This window comes from Vombatus ursinus, unplaced genomic scaffold (assembly GCF_900497805.2).
Source record: "Vombatus ursinus unplaced genomic scaffold, bare-nosed wombat genome assembly UNPS02014784.1, whole genome shotgun sequence".
In the NCBI taxonomy this organism is placed as follows: domain Eukaryota; kingdom Metazoa; phylum Chordata; class Mammalia; order Diprotodontia; family Vombatidae; genus Vombatus; species Vombatus ursinus.
This window is the reverse complement of record NW_020954562.1, coordinates 11,735,156-11,753,339: the sequence shown is the minus strand read 5'-3', so window position 1 is coordinate 11,753,339 and position 18,184 is coordinate 11,735,156. Positions and strand designations below refer to the sequence as shown.

At 39.2% G+C, this 18,184-nt stretch overlaps 1 protein-coding gene across 5 annotated transcripts in view; it reads left to right on the top strand.

Annotated features, from left to right (window-relative positions):
* The window catches only part of SH3D19 (SH3 domain containing 19), a 221,359-nt gene that overhangs the window by 193,819 nt on the left and 9,356 nt on the right, over positions 1-18,184 (top strand). For all 5 annotated transcript variants that reach the window (XM_027866830.1, XM_027866832.1, XM_027866831.1 and 2 more), the window contains 4 exons: positions 1,569-1,699; positions 10,366-10,424; positions 13,049-13,260; positions 15,872-15,924. In XM_027866830.1, the coding sequence (XP_027722631.1) occupies positions 1,569-1,699; positions 10,366-10,424; positions 13,049-13,260; positions 15,872-15,924 (455 nt within the window). The remainder of the gene's footprint in view (positions 1-1,568; positions 1,700-10,365; positions 10,425-13,048; positions 13,261-15,871; positions 15,925-18,184) is intronic.

The following is an 18,184-nucleotide window of genomic DNA, read 5'->3' as shown; positions in this document are numbered from 1 at the left end:
AGAAAGTTGAGGATTTATACAGATATATCCCTTCAGATTCCTCTATAAGATCAAAGTCCAATGGATTTTAAAGGAAGTTTTTGGAAATTTTGTTTCAGTGCTTTAAAAATCTAATGCTGCCACATTGTAATTTACAAATACAATAAGCTCCTGATTATCTGCATCCCGATTATCTTCTTTGTAGAAACTAGGCTTTGTTTTAGTATGGCTTAAATCTGCTTGTTGAAAAGTTATGTTAATCTGATTTCTTTAATTATTTCAGATTAATATTTACCAACTAAATGTTTTAAAAAGTAAATGGATGATTGACAGTTTTAATGCTTTTAATTTTTCAATAGTACTATTTGCCTGGAGTCAGGAAGACCTGAATTCAAATGTAGCCTCCAACACTTGCTAGCTGTGTGATCCTGGGCAAGTTGCTTAACCTCCATTTGCCTCAGTTTCCTTATCTATAAAATGGGGATAATATTAGCACCTACCTCCCAAGATTTTGTGAAGATCAAATGAGACAATAATATTAAGCATTTAGCACAGTGCCTGGCACATAGTAAGCATTAATTAAATGTTAGCCATTATATTTATTATTTTCACATTAAAAGTATATGATCAGGAAAAAAACAAAAAAAGGGGACTGGTCACATAGGGAAGGAGAAATAACCAATAGTCCCTACAATGTGAGAATTTAAGGAGGGCTTCTGTACATTAGGTGGACCCCTTGTGGTAGGTTTCTAGGAGGAAATGGACAAGAGTAAAACAGGAAAAGTCAGTGTTTGATTATGAAGTTTTGTGCACATATGAAACAAAACAAAGGGGACTGGTCACATAGGGAAGGAGAAATAACCAATAGTCCCTACAATGTGAGAATTTAAGGAGGGCTTCTGTACATTAGGTGGACCCCTTGTGGTAGGTTTCTAGGAGGAAATGGACAAGAGTAATAAGTATAGGTATAGATGAGCTGCACTTTGCAGGAAATACCCACATCAGTGAGACCATAGACCCATTGGAGTGTTCTAGAGACAGTGATTAGGGGGAGTCAGGAGTACCTGGATTTAAAAGCTACCCCTGAGACTTATTAGCTAGGTGACTCTGGACACCTCTGTCTGCCTTGGGCAACTTCCTAGGGATTAATAATCTATTAAGTCATAGATGGATTTAGGTAATTTGTTATCTGCATTGGTGGAAGGTGTTCTCACTCATTGGACTTCTTCCACAATGAAATTACTGTTTATATATTTCAATACTATGGGTGGAAAGTACAAGCATGGAATAATAAATAGACTTGGATGATATTTCACCTTATCCCAAGTATCAGTACATTATGAACCTATCTGAATTTATCTTGGAGGGGGACCTTATTTTTAAGATATACTGAAAAAGTACTGAGTTTTGTTTTTATTTTTTGGAAAAAAAAACTTAATTGGCTGTGAAGTTGAGTTGGTTCACCAAATCAACACAATATGCAACCCAAATGAACAAAATTAAATGTTGCTCTGTGGTAGCTGTCTTTTTATTAATTGCGTTTGCAGCTGGGATAATTTGCTGCCCATAATTGTAAATTTCTTTTACAGAGCAAGCTGATGACTTGAACCTCACTTCGGGAGAGACTGTTTATCTTCTGGAAAAAATAGATAGTGATTGGTACCGAGGAAAATGTAGAAACCAGATCGGCATATTTCCTGCTAACTATGTCAAAGTAATTGTAAGTGGTCCATTTCCATTTTAATTGGTCTAATGTTCAGCTAAGGAAGAATGTGTGTGTCAGTTGGCTGGCAGATTAAATTCAAAGGGACAAAAAAGAACATGGCACAGGGCTCTAAGGTTCTGGTTTCATTTCTTCCATTGGATTATTTGGGATCTTTCAGTAATATATTATTTGTTTCAACTTATTCAGCTAGAGACAGAGTGATTAAAAATACCCAATGCATTTAATGCCTAAAGTCCTCAGAAGGGGTAAAAAAAATATTCCAGCCTAAATAGTGAACAACTCTTACTTGACTAGTGATTAGCCACTTTAGGATATATGTCCATTTTTAAAAAAAAAAAATAAATGTTTTACTGATTTTTTTTAAAATGTGGTGATAGGTGGTGATAGGGGCAGCTAGGTGGCGCAGTGGCTAGAGCATTGGCCCTGGAGTCAGGAGGACCTGAGTTCAAATTCAGCTCAGACACATAACACTCACTAGCTGTGTCTCTGGGCAAGTCACTTAACCCCAATTGCCTTGCCAAAAAAATAAAATAAAATATATAATATAAATAAAAATTAAATAAATAAATAAAATGGTGGTAAACCCTAGATTCACTGTCCCTCTAGCTTCACTCCACTTTCCTACAAATATCCAAACATCTCCCCCATATATTACTACACACACACACACACACACACACACACACACACACACACACACACACACAGAGCAGTCTCTGAAAACAATTATGCAAAGCCACCTAATGGCATGATTATGACTGCTGGCACGTGTCAGGCAGCCTTTAGGATCTCTATGATAACAGGAGCACAATTCATCCCTGGATAAAACTTACTGATATTGGGAAATGCCAATAAAAACATATAATAAACAGTTTTGATCATTAACAGCCTCTCTGGGAAAAGGAAAAAGCATTTTCTATTACTTCTGCATGTCAGAGGGAGATGGGGAGTGGAGCCTCAATTTTCCAAATATAAATTAATTTAAATCCCTTGGATAATTGAAAACATGGTTATTGAAAATTGAACATTATACATTGAACCAAGCTCCCTTAAAGAAACCTAGCTACATTCTTTGAATTAATATTAACGATAAAAATGTGATGAAGGCTGGGTCACTATCTTCCAAGGTGTTTAATACAGGGCTTTGCACACGGTAGGTGCTTAATAAATGTTTATCGTGTGGTTGGATTGAATTATTAAAGTTTGCCCTTAGAATCATAGAATTCCTGAAATGGAAGGAAGGCTAGATGTCTGTAGTCTCACCCCCATGTTATAGATGAACCCCAAACAAGTGACATAACTTGCTCAAATTCACAGTTATCTTTAGCCTGACTCTGTCTTCTGCCCAGCATAGGAGCACTTTGAGGCAGAATGTCCTCACTACACTGAAATCAATCAGACTGAACAATCAACACCTTACACATTTATAGGGCACTGCCAGGCACTGTCCTAAGTGCTTTATAAATATTATCTCATTTTACCCTCACAACAACCCTAGGAATTAGTTGCTATTATTATCCCCATTTTATAGATGAAGCAACTGAGACAGGTTAAGTGACTTGCCTAGGGTCACACAGCTAGTAAGTATCTGAAATAGGATTTGAACTCAGGTCTTCCTGACTTCAGGTCCAGCACCCTATCTACCACACCACCTAGCTGCCCAGGTGCCTTTATATTTAAAAAATACTCTCCTCAACCCCACTCTGTGAGAAAAATGGTATATGTATTTTTATCCGTATTATATAGATGAAGAAACTGAAGGGAGATGACTTACCCAATTTCACATAGTAAGGTATAGAAACACACTATGAACTCGGGTCTGCTAAGGCCAGGTCCAGACTTCTTTCCACTATGCCCTATGGCCTCTACTGGTGACATAGTGGTAACAGGTAGCACTTTGCAACATTCCTGTGAGATATCTATTCCAAATATTACTATCCCCATGTCAGATGTTGAAACTGATATTCAGAGAAGTTAACAGACTTTCCTTTTCTTTTCTTTTTTAATTTTTATTTTTAACATGTTTTTAAAGCTTTGGGTTAGAAATTTTCTCCCTTCCTCCCTCCCCACCCACCCTCATTGAAAAGGCAAGCATCTCGGTACAGGTTATAGATGTGTAGACATGCAAAACACTTCCATAGTAGTCCTGTTGTGAAAAACTAAGTATATTGCCCTTCATCCTATCCTACCCCCCATTTATTCTACTCTCTCTTTTGACCCTGTCCCTGCTCAGAAGTGTTTGCTTCTGATTATCCCCTCCCCTAATCTGCCCTCCCCTCTATCAACCCCCTGCTCTCTTGTCCCCTTCCCCCATTATTTTCCTGTAGGGTAAGATAGATTTACATACCTCATTGTGTATGTTATTCCCTTCTTAAGCCAAATCCTATGAGAATGATATTCACTCATTCCCTCTCACTTTCCCCCATTTCCCCTCCACTCTAAAAGCCTTTTCTTGTCTGTTTCATGTGAGATATTTTACCTCATTCTACTTCTCCCTTTCTCTTTCTCCCAGTATAATCCTCTCTCACCCCTTAATTATATTTTCCAGATATCACTCCTTCGTCTTCAACTCACCCCATGCCCTCTATCTATCTATCTATCTATCTATCTATCTATACATACATGTAATTTTTTTCCCTCCCACTGCCCTAATACTGACAAAGGACTCATGAGTTACAAATATCATCTTTCCCTGCAGGAATGTAAACAGTTCAACCTTAATAAGTCTCTTATGATTTCTCTTTCCTGTTTACTTCTTCCATATTTCACTTGAGTCTTGTATTTGAAGGTCAAATTTTATATTGAGCTCTGGTCTTTTCCACAGGAATGCTTGAAAGTCCCCTATTTCATTCAATGACCATTTTTTACCCTGAAGGATTATACTCAGTTTTGCTGGGTAGGTGATTCTAGGTTGAAGTCCTAACTCCTTTGCCCTCCAGAATATCATACTCCATGCCCTCTGGACCCTTAATGTAGAGGCTGCTAAATCTTGTGTTATCCTGATTGTGTTTCCACAGTATTTGAATTGTTTCCTTCTGACTGTTTGCAATATCTTCTCCTTGACCTGGGAATTCTGGAATTTGGCTACAACATTCCTAGGAGTTTTCCTTTGGGGATCTCTTTCAGGAGGTGATGGGTGGATTCTTTCAATTTCTATTTTGCTCTCTGGTTCTAAAATATCAGGGCAGTTTTCCTTGATAATTTCTTGAAAGATGATGTCTAGGCTCTTTGTTTTTTATTATGACTTTCAAATAGTCCAATAATTTTTAAGTTCTCTCTCCTGGATCTATTTTCCAGGTCAGTTGTTTTTCCAGTGAGATATTTCACATTCTCTTCTATTTTTTCATTCCTTTGGATTAGTGTTACAGTGCTTTGATTTCTCAAATTGTCCCTAGTTTCCAATTTCTCCATTCTAATTTTTAAGGAAGTATTTTCTTCAGTAAACTTTTGGACTTCCTTTTCCATTTGGCTAATTTTGCTTTTTAGGGCATTTTCCTCATTGGCTTTTTAGACCTCTTTTGCCATTTGGGTTAGGCTATTTTTTAAGGTGTTTTTTTCTTCAGTATTTTTTGGGGTCTCCTTTAGCATCACTCTCAGTTTTTCCTCTACTTCTCTTACTTGCTTCTCAAAATCCTTTTTGAGCTCTTCCATGCCCTGGGACCGATTCATATTTTTCTTGGAGGCTTTGGATGTAGGAGCTTTGGCTTTGTTGTCTTCTTCTGGTTGTATGTTTTGATCTTCTTTGTCACCAAAGAAAGATTCTATGGTCTGACTTTTTTTGTGCTGCTTGCTCATGATCCCAGCCAATTACTTGAGTTATAAACTCTTTGTTAAGGTAGGAGTCTGTTTCCTGTGTGGAGAATATACTGTCCCAAGCTTTGGAGGTTTTGTGCAGCTGTTTTCAGAGATACTTCTAGGGACCTATAAATTTTCAGTTCTTCCAAGGTGGTATGATCAAGGGCGAGGTGTTTACTCCTTTCCTGGCCTATGCTCTGGTCTATGAGCACTCTTTTCTGTCTTGGAACTGGGAGGAGGATTTCCTTTCCACAGCCACTACAAGCTCCACCAGACCAGCACTCCTCCTCGCCCCAGGACCGCCACCCAGAGCTGTGACCCAGATCCAAGCACGGGCAAAGCAAGAGAATCCTGCACCAGCAGAGAGATCCCTGCAATCCCCCTCTGATCAGCCACTTAATTCCCCCTCAGTCTGTGGGCTGCAAGCTCAGGAAGCAGCTGAGGCCCCAAGGAATGGGGCTGGGATCCTGCTCTCCTCTCTCACCACTACAGTCACAGACTTTTCCCACTGACCTTCTAAGTTGTCTTTGGTGTTCATGGGTTGAGAAGTCTGGAAACTGCCACAGCTGCCCGTGATTCAGTCCTCTGAGGCCTGCCGCAGGGTCTCTGCGGCCTGTGCGCCCACGCCCGCACTGTGCTCCTCTCCCCACCCGGCAAGATATACCTTTCTGATCAACCATCCAGGCTGTCTTTGGCTGGAAATTTGTTTCACTCTGTCTTTTTGTGGGTTCTTCTGCTTTAGAATTTGTTTAGAGCCTTTTTTTTTTTTTTTTTAGTTTTTAGGCAGTTGGGGTTAAGTGACTTGCCCAGGGTCACACAGCTAGTAAGTGTCAAGTGTTGGTCTGAGGCCGGATTTGAATTCAGATTCTCCTGATTTCAGGGCCAGTGCTCTATTCACTGCATAGAGCCATTTTTCATAGGTATTTGGAGGGGTTTGGGGGAGAGCTCAAGCACGTCACTGCTTTTACTCCGCCATCTTCGGGACTTTCCTATAATTAATAGAGGTAGAAATTAGACCCAAGTCTCCTCTAAGTCCAGTACCCTGTAAGCTACACCAGGCTAATCCCAGGTTTTCCAGGGAAATTTTTTTCTTTTTTCTCTTTTTTTTTCTTTTTGACTAGGCAATGGGGTTAAGTGACTTGCCCAGGGTCACACAACTAGTAAGTGTTATGTGTCTGAGGTCACATTTGAACTCACATCCTCCTGAATCCAGGGCCTGTGCTCTATCCACTGCGCCACCTAGCTGCCCCCCAGTGAAATTTTCTCAAGGATTCATTTGTTCATTATTACCTGTAGCTCTTCAACAGAGAGATAGCCTCTCCTTTTTAAGGTCAGCTTACAAAACAGGATAATAATTATGCCTGTGTAGCACATTCTGGGCAGCTCTCATTTAAAATCAATACATTTTACATACTTTTAGAATTCTGTAATGAATCATATAAGGCATTAACTTCACAGAACAAATCCCCTTAATAAAAGGATTTGTTCTGTAAAACTTGGACTCTGTCAAAAGGCCACACCCAAGGACCTAGAAGGCCACATGTGGCCTCAAAGGCCACAGTTTTCCCACCCTTGGTGGGCCTAAACCATTTTTGGGCAGTGGTACATTATGCCACTAATTGACCAAGTGTAATATTGCAGCCTCACTCTAGTGGACCATATTTTGTTGTTGTTGTTGTTGACTTGTTTCAATCATGTCTGACTCTTCACAATCCCATTTGGAGCTTTTTTAGCAAAGATGCTGGAGTGGTTTGTGAACTGGTTTTACAAATGAGGAAACTGAGGCAAATAGGGTTGTGACTTACCCAGGTTCACACAGCTATGTCTCAGGTCAGATTTGAACCCAGGAAGGTGAATCTTTAAGACTTCAGCCCTGAGAGGTAGCTAGGTGGTGCAGTGGATAGAGCTCTGGCCTTGGAGTCAGGAGGACCTGAGTTCAACTGTGGCCTCAGACACTTGACACTTACTAGCTGTGTGACCCTGGGCAAGTCACTTAACCCCAATGGCCTCACTAAAAAGCAAAAAATATATATATATATTTTAGGCCTGGCATTCTCTCCACTGTGACACCTAGCTGCCCTAGTAGACAATATAAATACCCTTAAAAATAATAAGGGAAAAAATCTTCCAGACTTCTCTATGTGGAGTCAGAGAATTCTCCAAGTGTGGGGAGTGGGCTGGGAAGACCAGCAGCTCACTGTTGTAGATATTAAAAAGAGCCCTGGCCTTAGAATCAGAAGACCTAAATTCAGATCCTGGACATTCCCCAGCTATGGGAGCACAGGCCATTCAGTTCCTCCCTCTCTGTCAGATAGGAACACTACTCTTCTTCCTGTCTGTTTCACAGTGTAATTGTGTAAAAAGTGCTTTTGTAACCCAAAAGTGCTGTAGAAGTGTGAGATATTATAAAATGCTACAAATTATCTCAGTAGGCAGCATTATTGCCCCTCTGCTGTGCACAGAATTCCCCTGCAGCTGGTGACCCTTCCCAAGCATTTTTTAAACTAAAACCATTGTTTATATTCAGATACACCTCTAATTGCAAAATAATCATCAGAGGAAAATGTGGATAATATTGTGGAAAATTACCTTTCGGCAAATTTTGATTGATGCTTTTGTTGCATTGAGCAAATGATACTTGTATTTTTTATATAAAATGGGGGAATCCACAAGCTGGTTTTTTGTTTGTTTGGTTGGTTCGTTTTTTGGTCACATAAGCAAAGGCACCTGAGCAGTCTGTGTAAGGCACAGGGTCCCAAACCTGATGAGAACCACCAAGGAACACACCCAGAGATCACGGCAGACCCTTAAGCCACTGTAGTAGTGACCACTGATAGGGATTCTTCAGAGCTCTCTAAGCTTCTGTAACTAGAACATTACTCTCATGTAGCATGCCCACTCATACCTGTCTTCATTATTACCTAAGACAGAATAACTAGCATCCATTTATAAAGCTTCTTGAATATATACTTATAACTGTTCAATTCAATTGATTTTGTTTTTGGAAGGCAATTGGGATTATAAGTGACTGGCCCAGGGTCATATAGCTAAAACAGGTATCTACATTTGAACTCTTGTCCTGCTGACTCCAGGGCTGGTGCTCTATCCTCTGTGCCACCTTGCTGCCCCTATTCAATTCAATTGAACAAAGATTTATTGAGAGCCTACTTTGTGCATTTCCACTGTGTCCTGCACCAAGTCTACAAAGTCAAAAATGAAATAGTCCCTGTCCTTAGGAAGCTTGCATTATTTTGGGAAGTATGCAGAGAACAATAGTAAATTATGTAGAGAGGCAAAATAAAGAAAACTTTACTGCTTCCTTTTTCTATGCCCTTTATCATAAATAGCACCCAAATGGTCCCTGCATTGTAGATCACAGTTTGGTAACCCAAAATTTCTAGCTAAACCACTGATTGGACACTATCAGTCCATCCATAAATTGAAACTGACTTCAAAGTCTCAGAAAGAAAAAAGTCATAGACACAACTTTTCCCTTTTTTTTTTGTTTTTAGTTTCTGATTTTTTTTTTTTTGGCATAAGACAATCATTTGGGAATTTGTGTCATCAGCCTTTGCATTAAGTGGTACCCAGGGAAGAAAATAGGGATAGAGTAAACTTTGAGCATCCCAGAGATGAGATGGTTTTACTATGTTTTTACATGTTCTTAAATCACTAAGTGAACAAAGCCCTGACTGATTATCCTCTAAACCACTATATTATAAGCCAAGAAAACTTTTCAAACTTCATAGAATCATGAACTGATAAGGAACCTCAATAGTCATGCATGTGAATTCATATCCAGTTAGGAATCTCTCTTATAGTTTTCATTAACAGATGGTCATCACGCCCCGGCCTCTAACCTTCCAGGGAGGAGAAAGTCATTACTGCCTGAGGTCCATTCCTTTTTTGGAATTAGCTATTATTGGTTGGCTTTTCAACCCTAAATCTGCTTCTCTCTAAGGTCTAGACATTACTCCGAGTTCTGCTTTCTTGGGCCTACCAGAACAAGTCCAAACTCTCTTCCAAGTGACAGCCTTTTAAATGCTTGAAAACAGTTATACTAGCACCTCCCACCTTCCGCGTCTCCACTGCAGGGTGAGCATCCTTATTTCATTCAGTCCATCCTCAGGTGGTATGATCTAGCGCCATCTTGGTTGCTCTCCTGTGGATGTCCTCGCCAGTGTTTTTTCAAAACTGTGGCACCTATAGGTGAAACACAAATCATTCTAGATAAGGTACAAGCAGATGTGTTTGCTGTAGAACCTGGCAAAAGTGTCACTTGATACTGTCATCAGGACAAAAGGGAAACCTTTAAAACAACTAGATGCAAAGTAGAATAGATAGATAACAAATATAAATCCATTCTCCACTGATTAGGGAAATGTTGTCCAGTCTGACCAAATATTGTTACTGGACAAAGATAACTAGAGATCTGGAACATCAAAGGGTTCTCTGGGGCCATACACTTGACTCTTCTCAACAAAACAAAGGTTTACAGCAATAAGTAATTTTCTGCAACTAGTAATATTTTGATAGTGCTAAGTTGTTGGATTTGGGGTTTGGTTTTTTTTTTTTTTTGGTCATTTTCCCTGATAGAAGTTATCATTTAGTAAAAAGCCAGAAATATCTATAGGTTTTGTTTGAACACAATAAATCTATTAATACCAACTCCCCATTCCTATCCTCCCCTAAAAAATAACCCTTATAACAACACCCCACAGGCAGTTCTTGTGTAGAATAGAATTAAAAACACAGAATCTGCTTGAAAAGAAGAATTTTCTAAGCTCTTAGCTTTAGCATATAAACATTTCCATGGCCAAAACCTGAAGATGTATGACTTGTTCTATTAATTTTGTCTTTGCCAGATTGATGTTCCTGAAGGAGGTAATGGGAAAAAAGGATCCATTTCATCCCACTGTGTTACGTGAGTTATGTAATTACTTCTTAGAGAAGAGGAAAGCTAGGAGAGGACACCAAGTTAATAAGCTTGGGCCTCTTCAAACAATCATTTGAATAGTCAGTGTGAATTTTAATTATGAGGGAAACTTCCTTAAATATCTCTGCATATTAAAATTGTAACAGAAACAACAAATGCGGATAAATTCTGGTATTTGTCCTATAACTATGAAGGACAGAACAGGTGTACTTGGTCATTCAGGGCTGGGCCTCAAAGCAATGATTTTGGTGGATCTGTGTGGTTTCATTTATCATCTCGATTTTGATGTGTTATAATAATTGAGTTTTAGAGTTGGCAACGGAAGAGAGGGCATCTTGCAAATAATTATATAGATGAGGCAACTGTAGTCCAAAGTTTCAGGCCAAGGGTATGAAGCTGGATCATAGAATCATGGATATAGAAACTGGAAGGGTTTCTCCTTTGAAACTTTATTGATGCCTTTTTTAAAACACTAGAATCTTTTCCCAGTATGTTCTCTACCTCTGCCACAAAATCCTTCTCTTGTAACAAAGAAAAAGTTAAGCAAAACCCATAATATGGTGGCCACATGTGATATTGTACCCACTTCAGCTTACAGATGAGGGAACTGAGATCCAGAGAAATTAAGAAGAGGCATATTCACTAGCTTTTGAAAAGGTCTGCGGTACGCTGATTGCTACCTTTATGACCTTGGGTTAATCACCTCACCTCTCTAGGCTTCAGTTTCCTTACCTGTAAAATGTGGTTGTTGCTAGATCATAGGACCATAGAATTTAGAAGTGGAGATAACCTTAGAGGTGTTCCAATCCAATCTCCTATTACATTTAAGGAAACTGAGGCTCAGGGAGATTGTGATAATCTCTAAGGTTCTTTCTTCCTCTAAATCCTATGATACCTCATAGAAAACTTTAAAACTTATGAGAAGTGTGATGCTTACAAAAATGTCTGGACTTTTCGTGTATGAGTGTGTTGAAGGTAGTTCTTTTTTCTACGTACAAGTTACAACTATGTGGGAAAATCCTTTAACATTAGGGATGGTTTCCTTTCTTGGTGTCATTGGGCCTTCTTTGTGAATTTATATGTCCTCTTCTGATATTGTATAGTCTAGTAAAATAAGTGGAATTCACTGTTGAAGGCTGTAAACCTGACTTTGAATAGGTCAGGCATAAGGAGATGTTCCCTGAGGGTATAAGAAAATAAATGCAGAGGTTGCCACAAATAATGAACAGTCTGACACCAAATACTTGGGTGTGATTTCAGATTTGTTTGGGCTGTGGGTGGGGAAGGGGTTGTAAGCTGCATTTACTGTGACTGCAGGTTGAACTTCAAGCTGTGTTCCCTGGCAGTTGACCCATGACCTAACTAAATAAGGATTTGATTGGAGCCATGTCCAACCTCTTTCCCTTGCTTCAGGCAGTCTCTTTGCCTGGGCCATGTTGTAATCGAAACTTCCTTTCTAAAGCCGGTGTTATGTAAGGGTAAGCTTTGGATATTAAGCTATACTGACCTTAAGAAAAATGGAGACTTTTTTGCCTCCATTCTCATTTTCTTTTGAGTTAAGATTGTACCTCATTTAGAGATAAATAAATAAACCTCATTCCATTTCCTGGAAAGCAAGCATTTGAAAAGGACAAAACTGAGATTGTTCCATTGTAGGATTTAGGGATCCAGAGTGGTGTGAGATTCTTGCATGTCTTCCTCATGATGACTGGACCTTTCATTTTACCTCTCATACCCTGCCACTGACACTACATTAGTCCTTGTCTTCTCACCATTAGCAGAACCTGTATTTAGTGCCTTTAGGGTGACTGCGGCCTCATTGGCCTCCTCTGCCCTTTGTCCCAAATATACCAAGAAGGCATACTGGTGGTACATTATAATAAACATTGGATTTGAAACCAGAGAATCGGAGTTCAAATCCCTGTTCTTCTAATTAGACCTTATAGAACCTGTTAAATGAGGAGGTCAGACTAGATGACCTCCATGTTCTCTTCCAGGCATAAATCTTGATTCTGTAGTGTACTGTGTAGTATAAATGATTATATGGGTGAATGGCAGATATGTCCAGGGGTATGACTACATGCATTAATTATCTCCCATACTTTGTGACCGTGGGCATATCATTTATTCTGATGAGTGAATGTGAACTGAAATACAGACCCTCAGAAGAGGTAGCTTATTCTTCAGGCATTTTTATAGGTTCTGTTTCTTGTTGAAGAGAAAGCGCATCATAGTGGATAGAGAGTAGAGAGGCCAGTCTTCAAGTCAGGAAGATGTGAGTCCAAGCCTTTCTTTTGACCTGTACTATCTATGTGACCATGGCTTAATCACTTAACCTCTTAGGGCCCCAGACCACTCTCTAAAACCGATACCGATGAGTTTCTGATCTCACTGGAGGGAATTTCCTTCACCAGTGCAATAACAAACCTGGGAAAATGTATTATATTATATTTTATTATGATTTTATTATATTTTAAAATTATATTTTACCTAGTATAGTCCCTTGAACATAGCAGGCCCTGAAAGAATACATGTTGAAAAAATGGTTTTATTGAAGCATTTTGAGTCAGATTCGCTTTAGATTTACATTTAGACTCTTTTACTTTGTTCAGAGGTCCCAGATGCGTGGCTCGGTTTGAGTACATCGGAGACCAAAAGGATGAGTTAAGTTTCTCAGAAGGAGAGACGATTCTCCTTAAAGAATATGTCAATGATGAATGGGCCCGAGGAGAACGGAATGGCAAAACGGGGATTTTCCCACTGAACTTTGTTGAAATCATTGAGGATCTCTCTGACCAGAGCACCAGCATACCTGCAGTTTCAAGTGAGTATCAAAAAATATGTTGTTTTGAGTAAGAGTAAGCAAGCGCACGCAAAGAATGACAAAATATGAGAAGCCAAAAATAAGGATCTTTCTTGAGTTCTCATGAAGAAGAAAAAGGGAAAATGGGGTTCCAAGTGAATGAAAGAAGTTTTTTTTGTTTTGTTTTTTTTTTTTTTGGCTAGGCAATGGGGTTAAGTGACTTGCCCAGGGTCACACAGCTAGTAAGTGTTAAGTGTCTGAGGTCAGATTTGAATCCAGGGCCAGTGCTCTATCCACTGTGCCACCTAGGTGTCCCTGAAAGATTTTTTTAAGCGTATTATTGTTTGATACATTAATCATGTTACAAAAGAAAGTTTATCATCAAAGAAATGAGTGGGCTGGTGGTGTGTGTGCTACGAGTGAGGAATAACTCATGAACAGCCCGTGTACTCATTTGGTATCTTTGTAATGTTGAGAAATCAGGAAAGGTTTGTAGCACATTAGGTGGTGAACTTAGGAGAGGCCATGGACAAGAGTTGGATGGAATGAAAGCAGGCATGGATGCATTACAGGCCACATTGATGAAATCTATTTGTGTGTGATGATATACACACACACATATATAAACATATATGTGTGAGCATATACATACATATGTGTATGTTTGTCTGTATTATATATACCCAGACATATATTAAAGGCAGCATTCCATAGTGGATCAAGGGGCATCCTTGAAGACAGGAAGACCTAGGCTCAAATCCTGCCCCCAATACATATTATCAAGGTGACCCTTGGCAAGTCTTTAGCCTTTCAGTCAGTAGTCCTGTCCGTCTCCTACCCCCCTCACCCCCCCCCCAGGTAACCCTCTTAAGAGTAAGTTACAGGCTTTCTGTGGTGGCAAAGAATTGGAAATTGAGGGGATGCCCATCAATTGGGGAATGACTGAACAAGCTGTGGTATATGAATGTAATGGAATACCGTTGTGCTGTAAGAAATGATGAGCAAGCAGACTTCAGAAAAACCTGGAAAGACTTGTATGGACTGATGCTGAGTAAAGTGAGCAGAACTAGGAGAACGTTGTACACAGTAATAGCCACGTTGTGTGATGACTAATGTTAATAAACTTAACCCTTCTCAGCAATACAAGGATCTAAGACATCTCCAAAAGTCTCATGATGGAAAATGCTATCCACATCCAGAGAAAGAACTATGGAGTTTGAATGCAGATTGAAGCATACTATTTGCTCTTTTTTTTCCTTCTGTTTTGTTTCTTCTTTCTTGTGGTTCCTCCCATTGGTTCTAATTCTTCTTTACAACATGACTAAGGTCAAAATGTTTAATAGGAATGTATATGTAGAACATATACCAGATTGCACACTGTCTTGGGGAGGGAGGGGGAGAAAATTTTTAATTCAAAAGCTTATGGAAGTGAATGTTGAAAACTAAAAATAAATTAATCAATTAAAAAAAAGAGTAAGTTAGAGGGGAGTTCCTGATCTGATGATCAGTGAAAGGAGTTTCCTCCACTGACACAATCACCAGTCTACACTCCCAACACCCACCCCACCTAAAAGAACAGAACACTGGAACTGAAGTATACAGACGCTGTGTTCGAGTGTGGGCTTGGACACTTACTAGTCATGTGACCTTGGACAGGTCACTTAGCTTTTGTAATCATCTGTTTCTTCTTAATCCTCATAGTATTATTTTGAAGAAAATATATTGTGAACTATAAAGAACTAAATAAATATGTTGTTAATATCGTTTCTTTCAAAGAATATTATTGTATATGTCTTTGGAAATTGTGCCCGAAACTATGTCCAAAGGGCTGTAAAACTGTGCATACCTTTTGATCCAGCAATACCACTGCTAGGTCTTTATCCCAGAGACATCCAAAAAAAGTGGGGGAGAAGGACCTATTTGTACAAAAATATCTATAGCAGCTCTTTTTGTGGTGGGTAAGAATTGGAAATCAAAGGGATGCCCAACTAGGGAATGACTAAACAAACTGTGGTATATGATTGTGATGGAATATTATTGTACTGTAAGAAATGACAAGCGAGGTGATTTCAGAAAAACCTGGAAAGACTTACATGAACTGATGCATTTCTAATGCAAAGTGAAGTGAACAGAACCAAGAGATTGTTATATACAATGACAGCAATATTGTTCAATGAAAAACTGAATGATTTATCTCTTCTCAGCAATGCAGTAATCCAAGACAATCCCGAAGGACTGATGATGAAACATACTATCCACCTCTAGAGAAAGAACTGATGTTGTTTGAATACAGACTGATGCATGCTATTTTTTACCTTCTTTCATTCTTTTTCTTTTATTCAAGTCTTGTACTAAATGATTAATATAAAAATGCTTTGCATGATTGCAAATGTATAATCTATGTCTGACTGCTCACTGTCTCAGGGAGGGGGGTTGAGAGGGAGCGAAGGATAGAATTTGGAACTCAAAGGTAAAAAAAAAAAATGTTAAAATATTGTTTTAACATGTAAATGGGGGCGGGGAATAAAATGTATATTAAAAAAAAAAAGAAATTGTACCAAAGGATAAATGTCAGACTAAATAGTCATTTAAATTTATATGGGATTTAAAAATTTTTTTTGTTTTAATATAGGTAAAAGAACCCCACTGAATATGAAGAGAAATGCTTCTGGTTTACATTTACAGGTAGGCTGCCTGGGTTAACTATACAAACATAAAACCGAAGGTTTAAGAATATTCATCATAATGAACTAAAAAAATTGACTCCATATATCACATAGAAAGGTGAACAAAAATGAAATGGTTAGGGGCAGCTAGGTGGCACAATGGACAGAGCACCAGCCCTGATGTCAGGAAGATCTGAGTTCAAATCTGGCCTCAGACCAAACACTTGACCCTTACTAGCTGTGTAACCCTGGGCAAGTCACTTAACCTCAGTTACCCCAAATGAAATGGTCAATTTTTAACCGTCGTACTTGATAGACTAAATTAATAAATATGGTAGAATGAATTTTTTAAAAATGGACACTGCTTACTAATTTGACTTTTAGATGTGTTTAAACTGAATACTGAAAGCAGATGACTTATTGTTTTGTTTAACCTGTTTTGGAAAGCTTGGCCTGACAGAACTGTTCTGTTTGTCAAAATTTCACTGGCAATTGGGCAGGGCCTTCTATTGCTTTCATTCCTGTCTTCTGAAAAGATGCAGACTTGCTCCATTGGGTCTCTCACTCTCATGCTGTCATGGGGCATGGAAGCTGCAGATCCTTCTTAGCGATTACATTCGTTCTTTAGAGCAGGACAGATGGGTCCCGTGAGTGAAAGGTCAGGGCTTTCCTCAGTGGTGGGTGAGTTCCTTTTTCAGTCATCAAATCTCAGAGTTAGGAGGGAGATCAGAGGCCAGCCATATAGTCCAACCAGGACTGGAGCAAGAATGCTCTCCAACGCTGCCTCCCAAGTACTCATGTAGCCTTCTGTCAAACACTTCCAGTGAGAAGGAACCCGCTCCCTTCCAAGGCTGCCCATTTCATTTTGGGATGGTTAAGACATTTTTCCTGATGGCACACCTGACTGCTTCTACTTCTGCTGTCTGGGGCAACGTCTTTTTTAACAAAGTTCATTTCTAGCACCACTGATCCCAATTACATATTGGGGCAAGAGGATTGTTATTAGAACAAGTGCTCTCCAAGTCATATTACTTTCCCCGTTACCTGATCATCCTCACAAAACCACTTACAGTTCAATTCAACAAATATTTATCAAGTGCTTACTATGTGATAGCCCTATACTAGGCTGTGGGAGAAATAGAGAGTTTAGATAAATGCCTGCCATCTTTTAGAAATGGACAAAAATGTGGCTAATGATACCTACCCACTTTAAGCAAGTTTAGAGGTAGTTGTAGTAAGGTCTTACAACCACAGGCCACACATAAAACTATGCCTTCCACATATTTTTTAGACATAGCCAATACAGGAATTTGTTTTGCTTCGTGGTATAATAATAGCTGATGTTTACATAGAACTTACTATATGCCAAACACTGTGCTAAGTGCTTTACAATTATTATCTCATTTGATCCTCACAACAACCATGGGAGGTAGGTGTTGTTTTTATGGATGAGGAAACTGAATCAAACAGAGGTAAAGCTTCAAAGTGTCTGAAGCCCTATTTGAACTCAGGTCTTCCTGACTCCAGACCTGGCGCTTGTGCCACCTAGCCAACTTATATTTGTTGCAAGGGTTTGGGTGGTAGGGAGAGAAAGTGGATTTTGATTAAAAGAAAAAATAAAATTTAATTTAAAAAATAAAAATAAGTAAAAACCATGTCTCCACCTTTAGAAAGCTGAATGCAACAAATGGGGGGGGGGCATATCATAGAACTAGGGCTTTCATTGTTCTTCTGATATCAAAATCTCTATCCTGATAAAAGACCATCCCTTTGCTTCACCCTGTCCCCTCCTTTGGAATATTTAAGCCTGGGATTGACTCTGCTTCCAATCAAGGCTCTCGTTTTGTCATCTTTGGCCGCCTTGCTTATTGCCCCCTCCCAACAGTGACTGACGTGGGCTTATTAGGTGATTCTTTGCTCTACCCTCTCTTTTCTACATAGGAACCTTTTATTTACAGCCTTTCCTTGCTCCATAACCAGAAAGGCATTCTTGTGCACTGTGTAACATTTTCATCCCCAGCCCAAAGTACAGTTGATAGAGTCTCTGCCCTCATGAAACTTACAGTCTAGTTGAGGTATAGGATACATACACAAGTAACTGTAACACTAAGTGTCATATGATCTCTCGGGAAAAAAATTATTACCAGCTAAGGCAGTCAGGGAAAGTTTCCTACAAGAAGTAGTATTTGAGTTGTACTTTGAAGGGGAGGTAAGAGGAATTGAACAGATACAGAGGGATAGAAGAAAGCACTGTAGTGACAGGAAAGGCCTGCTGTCTG